Consider the following 9,175-nt stretch of genomic DNA (forward strand, 5'->3'; position numbering starts at 1 on the left):
ATTTGGTAAATTCATTATTAGAGATTGGACCCCATACTTCACTACCATATAGAGCAATTGGTTCTATAACTGATTGAAAAATTTTGAGCCAGATTCTAATTGGAATTTCAATTTTGATGTTCACTCTCCACTCTCTCTCTTTGTTAAGAGTTGAGGAGAGACTGACTGCATCACTCCTTGTTTTTATAAGTAACATTAATGTGTTGAAAATCCCAAGTTATTTCAACTTACACACAGCTCTGACACACATACTAGGCCCCACCAGACGTGACACCAGGGGTCACAACCTACTAGTTGTATGTACTGACATGTGACCTACTGGTTGTATGTACTGACATGTGACCTACTGGTTGTGTGTATGATGTGTAGATGTACTACATTAGCGTTGGCTAACTGGGATCCCCAGTAAGACTAGCTGTCACCATTAGCGTTGGCTAACTGGGATCCCCAGTAAGACTAGCTGTCATCATTAGCGTTGGCTACCTGGGATCCCCAGTAAGACTAGCTGTCACCATTAGCGTTGGCTACCTGGGATCCCCAGTAAGACTAGCTGTCATCATTAGCGTTGGCTAACTGGGATCCCCAGTAAGACTAGCTGTCACCATTAGCGTTGGCTACCTGGGATCCCCAGTAAGACTAGCTGTCATCATTAGCGTTGGCTAACTGGGATCCCCAGTAAGACTAGCCGTCACCATTAGCGTTGGCTAACTGGGATCCCCAGGAAGACTAGCTGTCACCATTAGTGTTGGCTAACTGGGATCCCCAGTAAGACTAGCTGTCACCATTAGTGTTGGCTAACTGGCATCCCCAGTAAGACTAGCTGTCACCATTAGCGTTGGCTAACTGGGATCCCCAGTAAGACTAGCTGTCACCATTAGCGTTGGCTAACTGGGATCCCCAGTAAGACTAGCTGTCACCATTAGCGTTGGCTAACTGGGATCCCCAGTAAGACTAGCTGTCACCATTAGCGTTGGCTAACTGGGATCCCCAGTAAGACTAGCTGTCACCATTAGCGTTGGCTAACTGGGATCCCCAGTAAGACTAGCTGTCACCATTAGCGTTGGCTAACTGGGATCCCCAGTAAGACTAGCTGTCACCATTAGCGTTGGCTAACTGGGATCCCCAGTAAGACTAGCTGTCACCATTAGCGTTGGCTAACTGGGATCCCCAGTAAGACTAGCTGTCACCATTAGCGTTGGCTAACTGGGATCCCCAGTAAGACTAGCTGTCACCATTAGCGTTGGCTAACTGGGATCCCCAGTAAGACTAGCTGTCACCATTAGCGTTGGCTAACTGGGATCCCCAGTAAGACTAGCTGTCACCATTAGCGTTGGCTAACTGGGATCCCCAGTAAGACTAGCTGTCACCATTAGCGTTGGCTAACTGGGATCCCCAGTAAGACTAGCTGTCACCATTAGCGTTGGCTAACTGGGATCCCCAGTAAGACTAGCTGTCACCATTAGCGTTGGCTAACTGGGATCCCCAGGAAGACTAGCTGTCACCATTAGCGTTGGCTAACTGGGATCCCCAGTAAGACTAGCTGTCACCATTAGCGTTGGCTAACTGGGATCCCCAGTAAGACTAGCTGTCACCATTAGCGTTGGCTAACTGGGATCCCCAGTAAGACAAGCTGTCACCATTAGCGTTGGCTAACCGGGATCCCCAGTAAGACTAGCTGTCACCATTAGCGTTGGCTAACTGGGATCCCCAGTAAGACTAGCTGTCTGGGACTGAATCAGAGTGTTATCACAGTCCTCCTGGCTCTGCTCTGCTTCCAGAGACTGGGACTGAATCAGAGTGTTATCACAGTCCTCCTGGCTCTGCTCTGCTTCCAGAGACTGGGACTGAATCAGAGTGTTATCACAGTCCTCCTGGCTCTGCTCTACTTCCAGAGACTGGGACTGGATCAGAGTGTTAACACAGTCCTCCTGGCTCTGCTCTACTTCCAGAGACTGGGACTGAATCAGAGTGTTATCACAGTCCTCCTGGCTCTGCACTACTTCCAGAGACTGGGACTGGATCAGAGTGTTAACACAGTCCTCCTGGCTCTGCTCTACTTCCAGAGACTGGGACTGGATCAGAGTGTTAACACAGTCCTCCTGGCTCTGCTCTACTTCCAGAGACTGGGACTGAATCAGAGTGTTATCACAGTCCTCCTGGCTCTGCACTACTTCCAGAGACTGGGACTGGATCAGAGTGTTAACACAGTCCTCCTGGCTCTGCTCTACTTCCAGAGACTGGGACTGGATCAGAGTGTTAACACAGTCCTCCTGGCTCTGCTCTACTTCCAGAGACTGGGACTGGATCAGAGTGTTAACACAGTCCTCCTGGCTCTGCTCTACTTCCAGAGACTGGGACTGAATCAGAGTGTTATCACAGTCCTCCTGGCTCTGCTCTGCTTCCAGAGACTGGGACTGGATCAGAGTGTTCTCACAGTCCTCCTGGCTCTGCTCTACTTCCAGAGACTGGGACTGAATCAGAGTGTTATCACAGTCCTCCTGGCTCTGCTCTACTTCCAGAGACTGGGACTGAATCAGAGTGTTATCACAGTCCTCCTGGCTCTGCACTACTTCCAGAGACTGGGACTGAATCAGAGTGTTATCACAGTCCTCCTGGCTCTGCTCTGCTTCCAGAGACTGGGACTGAATCAGAGTGTTATCACAGTCCTCCTGGCTCTGCTCTACTTCCAGAGACTGGGACTGGATCAGAGTGTTAACACAGTCCTCCTGGCTCTGCTCTACTTCCAGAGACTGGGACTGGATCAGAGTGTTAACACAGTCCTCCTGGCTCTGCTCTACTTCCAGAGACTGGGACTGGATCAGAGTGTTAACACAGTCCTCCTGGCTCTGCTCTACTTCCAGAGACTGGGACTGGATCAGAGTGTTAACACAGTCCTCCTGGCTCTGCTCTACTTCCAGAGACTGGGACTGGATCAGAGTGTTAACACAGTCCTCCTGGCTCTGCTCTACTTCCAGAGACTGGGACTGGATCAGAGTGTTAACACAGTCCTCCTGGCTCTGCTCTACTTCCAGAGACTGGGACTGGATCAGAGTGTTATCACATGCTCTACTTCCAGAGACTGGGACTGGATCAGAGTGTTAACACAGTCCTCCTGGCTCTGCTCTACTTCCAGAGACTGGGACTGGATCAGAGTGTTAACACAGTCCTCCTGGCTCTGCTCTGCTTCCAGAGACTGGGACTGGATCAGAGTGTTATCACAGTCCTCCTGGCTCTGCTCTGCTTCCAGAGACTGGGACTGAATCAGAGTGTTATCACAGTCCTCCTGGCTCTGCTCTGCTTCCAGAGACTGGGACTGAATCAGAGTGTTATCACAGTCCTCCTGGCTCTGCTCTACTTCCAGAGACTGGGACTGGATCAGAGTGTTATTACAGTCCTCCTGGCTCTGCTCTACTTCCATTCTTCAGATATATGTCTTACTAATCTTAGCCTACTCTGCTTCATCAGTTCACTGTGACCTGGCCGGTAAGCAGACAACTGTAAACACCGCCTTCCCACTCAGGGATGAACCTTTTATCTAACTGTGAGTTACCGTGACGTACGGTGCTCTTTACCTAGTTATTTTGTTTCCCTGCTGAGGTCTCTTCTTGTTGTTTCACTGCTATGGGGTGACCTCTCTTCGTATTGTTCCCATGCTATGAGGTGACCTCTCTTCTTATTGTTTCCCTGTTATGAGGTGACCTCTCTTCTTATTGTTTCCCTGATATGGGGTGACCTCTCTTCTTATTGTTTCCCTGCTATGAGGTGACCTCTCTTCTTATTGTTTCCCTGCTATGCGGTGACCTCTCCTCGTATTTTTTCCCTGCTATGAGGTGACCTCTTTTCTTATTGTTTCCCTGCTGTGAGGTGACCTCTCTTCGTATTGTTTCCCTGCTGTGAGGTTACCTCTCTTCTTATTGTTTCCCTGCTATGAGGTGACCTCTCTTCTTAATGTTTCCCTGCGGTGAGGTGACCTCTCTTCTTATTGTTTCCCTGCTATGAGGTGACCTCTCTTCTTATTGTTTCCCTGCTATGAGGTGATCTCTCTTCTTATTGTTTCCCTGCTATGAGGTGACCTCTCTTCTTATTGTTTCTCTGCTATGAGGTGACCTCTCTTGTTGTTGTTTCCCTGCTATGAGGTGACCTCTCTTCTTATTGTTTCCCTGCTCTGAGGTGACCTCTCTTCTTCTTGTTTCCGTGCTGTGAGGTGACCTCTCTTCTTCTTGTTTCCCTGCTGTGAGGTGACCTCTCTTATTGTTTCCCTGTGGTGGGGTGACCTCTCTTCGTATTGTTTCCCTGCTATGGGGTGACCTCTCTTCGTATTGTTTCCCTGCGGTGAGGTGAACTCTCTTGTTGTTTCCCTGCTATGAGGTGACCTCTCTTCTCATTGTTTCCCCGCTGTGAGGTGACCTCTCTTCTCATTGTTTCCCCGCTGTGAGGTGACCTCTCTTCTTATTTTTTCCCTGCTATGAGGTGATCTCTCTTGTTGTTTCCCTGCGGTGAGGTGTTAATTTCATAGTTGGTCTAAATGGTATTATTGCCCTATTGCTTCAGGATCATGAAAGAGGCGGTTTTGTGAGCAACAGTTCACTCGAAGTTTACGAGATTTAAAAAGAGCTTGTGACCTATGCAGGAGGTTATGGACTAATTCCACAAATATCTGGTTGGCTAGTTAGTTGAGTGTGTGTGTACGTGTTTAACTATACTTGTGGGGACCGGAAGTCTCCACACGAATAGTAAACAAACAAAAAGGTAAAAAGCTATTTCAAGGAGGTTTAGAGTTCAGGTTAGAATTGTGTTCAGTGTTAGGAGCTAGGGTTAGGTTTAAGGTTACGTATTCGGGTTAAGGTTAAGGTTAAGGGTTAGGTTTAAGGTTACATTTTCGGGTTAAGGTTAAAGGTTAAGGTTAAGTTTTCGGGTTAAGGGTAGGTTTAAGGTTACGTATTCGGGTTAAGGGGTAGGTTTAAGGTTACATTTTCGGGTTAAGGTTAAGGGTTAGGTTTAAGGTTAAGGGTAAGGGGTTAGGGGTTAGTGAAAATAGGATGTTGATTGGGACTGAATTAAGTCCCCCACCAGGTTATACGTGTGTTTGTGTGTCTACAGGGCATTCGGAAAGTATTCGGGCGTATGGGGGTTACTCAGTACTTTGTTGAAACACTTTTGGCAGCGATTACAGCCTCGATTCTTCTTGGGTATGACGCTACAAGCTTGGCACACCTGTATTTGGGGAGTTTCTCCCATTCTTCTCTGCAGATCCTCTCAATCTCTGATAGGTTGGATGGGGAGCTGAACTGCTAAGAACTGCTAATAACCCAACCAACTATAAACCCACTGCTACCAGAAAGTAATGCTAATAACCCAACCAACTATAAACCCACTGCTACCAGGAAGTACTGCTAGCTATTAACCCAACCAACTATAAACCCACTGCTACCAGGAAGTACTGCTAATAACCCAACCAATTATAAACCCACTGCTACCAGGAAGTACTGCTAGCTATTAACCCAACCAACTATAAACCCACTGCTACCAGGAAGGAAACACTAGCTATTAACCCAACCAACTATAAACCCACTGCTACCAGGAAGTACTGCTAATAACCCAACCAACTATAAACCCACTGCTACCAGGAAGTACTGCTAATAACCCAACCAACTATAAACCCACTGCTACCAGAAAGTAATGCTAATAACCCAACCAACTATAAACCCACTGCTACCAGGAAGTACTGCCCCCCCTCCACGCCCCGGGTACGCTTAACCCAACCAACTATAAACCCACTGCTACCAGGAAGTACTGCTAATAACCCAACCAATTATAAACCCACTGCTACCAGGAAGTACTGCTAGCTATTAACCCAACCAACTATAAACCCACTGCTACCAGGAAGGAAACACTAGCTATTAACCCAACCAACTATAAACCCACTGCTACCAGGAAGTACTGCTAATAACCCAACCAACTATAAACCCACTGCTACCAGGAAGTACTGCTAATAACCCAACCAACTATAAACCCACTGCTACCAGGAAGTACTGCTAGCTATTAACCCAACCAACTATAAACCCACTGCTACCAGGAAGTACTGCTAGCTATTAACCCAACCAACTATAAACCCACTGCTACCAGGAACTACTGCTAATAACCCAACCAATTATAAACCCACTGCTACCAGGAAGTACTGCTAGCTATTAACCCAACCAACTATAAACCCACTGCTACCAGGAAGGAAACACTAGCTATTAACCCAACCAACTATAAACCCACTGCTACCAGGAAGTACTGCTAATAACCCAACCAACTATAAACCCACTGCTACCAGGAAGTACTGCTAATAACCCAACCAACTATAAACCCACTGCTACCAGGAAGTACTGCTAGCTATTAACCCAACCAACTATAAACCCACTGCTGGTCGCCTGCCAAGAAAGAGTTAAAACTTCTTAGAACTAGGGGGCGACATTTTCACTTTTGGATGAATTGGTGCCCAAATTGAACGGCCTCGTACTCTGTCCTAGATCATATGATATGATATGCATATTATTATTACTATTGGATTGAAAACACTTTGAAGTTCCTAAAACTGTTTGAATTATATCTGTGCGTAAAACAGAACTCATATGGCAGGCAAACTTCCAAACAGGAAGTGAAAATTCTGAAATGGGTCGCTGTGAGGGGCATCGCCTATTCAAATGTCTTATATTTATGGATCTGTATGCACTTCATACGCCTTCCACTAGATGTCAACAGGCAGTAGAACGTGGAATGAAGCGTCTAGCTTGATGTGGGACCGGATGAGAGCCATTGGAGTGACAGGTCAGGCAGATTGCCAGTTCTTGGTCACGCACACTGGGAATGTGATGTCCTTCTCTGCCATGGATTATATAGACATGAAGAAATGCTCCGTTTGGGACGTTATTGGATATACAGTGGGGAGAACAAGTATTTGATACACTGCCGATTTTGCAGGTTTTCCTACTTACAAAGCATGTAGAGGTCTGTAATTTTTATCATAGGTACACTTCAACTATGAGAGACGGAATCTAAAACAAAAATCCAGAAAATCACATTGTATGATTTTTAAGTAATTAATTTGCATTTTATTGCATGACATAAGTATTTGATACATCAGAAAAGCAGAACTTAATATTTGGTACAGAAACCTTTGTTTGCAATTACAGAGATCATACGTTTCCTGTAGTTCTTGACTAGGTTTGCACACACTGCAGCAGGGATTTTGGCCCACTCCTCCCTACAGATCTTCTCCAGATCCTTCAGGTTTCGGGGCTGTCGCTGGGCAATACGGACGTTCAGCTCCCTCCAAAGATGTTCTATTGGGTTCAGGTCTGGAGACTGGCTAGGCCACTCCAGGACCTTGAGATGCTTCTTACGGAGCCACTCCTTAGAGGCCCTGGCTGTGTGTTTCGGGTCGTTGTCATGCTGGAAGACCCAGCCACGACCCATCTTCAATGCTCTTACTGAGGGAAGGAGGTTGTTGGCCAAGATCTCGCGATACATGGCCCCATCCATCCTCCCCTCAATACGGTGCAGTCGTCCTGTCCCCTTTGCAGAAAAGCATCCCCAAAGAATGATGTTTCCACCTTCATGCTTCATGGTTGGGATGGTGTTCTTGGGGTTGTACTCATCCTTCTTCTTCCTCCAAACACGGTGAGTGGAGTTAGACCAAAAAGCTCTATTTTTGTCTCATCAGACCACATGACCTTCTCCCATTCCTCCTCTGGATCATCCAGATGGTCATTGGCAAACTTCAGACAGGCCTGGACATGCACTGGCTTAAGCAGGGGGACCTTGCGTGCGCTGCAGGATTTTAATCCATGACGGCGTAGTGTGTTACTAATGGTTTTCTTTGAGACTGTGGTCCCAGCTCTCTTCAGGTCATTGACCAGGTCCTGCCGTGTAGTTCTGGGCTGATCCCTCACCTTCCTCATGATCATTGATGCCCCACGAGGTGAAATCTTGCATGGAGCCCCAGACCGAGGGTGATTGACCGTCATCTTGAACTTCTTCCATTTTCTAATAATTGCGCCAACAGTTGTTTCCTTCTCACCAAGCTGCTTGCCTATTGTCCTGTAGCCCATCCCAGCTTTGTGCAGGTCTACAATTGTATCCCTGATGTCCTTACACAGCTCTCTGGTCTTGGCCATTGTGGAGAGGTTGGAATCTGTTTGATTGAGTGTGTGGACAGGTGTCTTTTATACAGGTAACGAGTTCAAACAGGTGCAGTTAATACAGGTAATGAGTGGAGAACAGGAGGGCTTCTTAAAGAAAAACTAACAGGTCTGTGAGAGCCGGAATTCTTACTGGTTGGTAGGTGATCAAATACTTATGTCATGCAATAAAATGCAAATTAATTATTTAAAAATCATACAATGTGATTTTCTGGATTTTTGTTTTAGATTCCGTCTCTCACAGTTGAAGTGTACCTATGATAAAAATTACAGACCTCTACATGCTTTGTAAGTAGGAAAACCTGCAAAATCGGCAGTGTATCAAATACTTGTTCTCCCCACTGTATATGAGAAAAACATCCTGAAGATTGATTCTCAACTGAATTTGACCAGTTTATTCGATTTGTAATATCACTTTTTGAAGTTTTCGTTCATTAGCGTAAAGTTCTATGGACACGTGAACTACACATGCTAGCCAAAGTTGCTAATTCGACAGAAGTAATGGACATTATAAAACAAAAAAATGATTTATTGTGGAACTAGGATTCCTGGCACTGCATTCTGATGAAAGATCATCAAAGGTAAGGGAATATTTATGATGTAATTTCGTATTTCTGTTGACTCCAACATGGCAGAGAATGGCTGAGCGCTGTCTCAGATTATTGCATGCTGTGCTTTTTACTAAAGTAATTTTTTAAATCTAACACAGCGGTTGCATTAAGAACCAGTGTATCTTTAATTATATGTTAAACATTTATCTTTCATCAAAGTTTATGATGAGTATTTCTGTATTTCACGTTGCTCTCTGTAATTATTCTGAATGCATTTCGGAACATGGCGCCGATGTAAAACCACGATTTCTGGCTATAAATATGCACATTATCGAACAAAACATAAATGTATTGTATAACATGATGTCATATGACTGTCATCTGATGAAGTTGTTCAAAGGTTAGTGATTCATTTTATCTCTATTTGTGGGTTTTGTG

The 9,175-nt window shown here is 45.7% G+C and overlaps 1 protein-coding gene across 1 annotated transcript; it reads right to left on the reverse strand.

The window, feature by feature from the left end:
- Positions 1-1,694: 1,694 nt before the first annotated feature.
- LOC139572255 (uro-adherence factor A-like) lies at positions 1,695-3,418 on the reverse strand. The gene is made up of 2 exons (XM_071394899.1): positions 3,128-3,418; positions 1,695-3,041 (listed from the first exon to the last, which is right to left on the reverse strand). Exons 1-2 carry the CDS (start codon positions 3,416-3,418, stop codon positions 1,695-1,697), a joined length of 1,638 nt encoding a protein of 545 aa, XP_071251000.1.
- Positions 3,419-9,175: the final 5,757 nt, after the last annotated feature.

This window comes from Salvelinus alpinus, chromosome 4, assembly GCF_045679555.1.
Source record: "Salvelinus alpinus chromosome 4, SLU_Salpinus.1, whole genome shotgun sequence".
Lineage (NCBI taxonomy): Eukaryota > Metazoa > Chordata > Actinopteri > Salmoniformes > Salmonidae > Salvelinus > Salvelinus alpinus.

Bases quoted from the DNA above. Each gene is read 5' to 3' on its own strand.
- LOC139572255 (XM_071394899.1), bottom strand. From the start codon at position 3,418: ATGGAAGTAGAGCAGAGCCAGGAGGACTGTAATAACACTCTGATCCAG. The intron at 3,042-3,127 runs GTAGAGCAGAGC...ACTCTGATCCAG, and splicing joins TCCAGTCCCAGTCTCTGGAA to TCCCAGTCTCTGGAAGTAGA.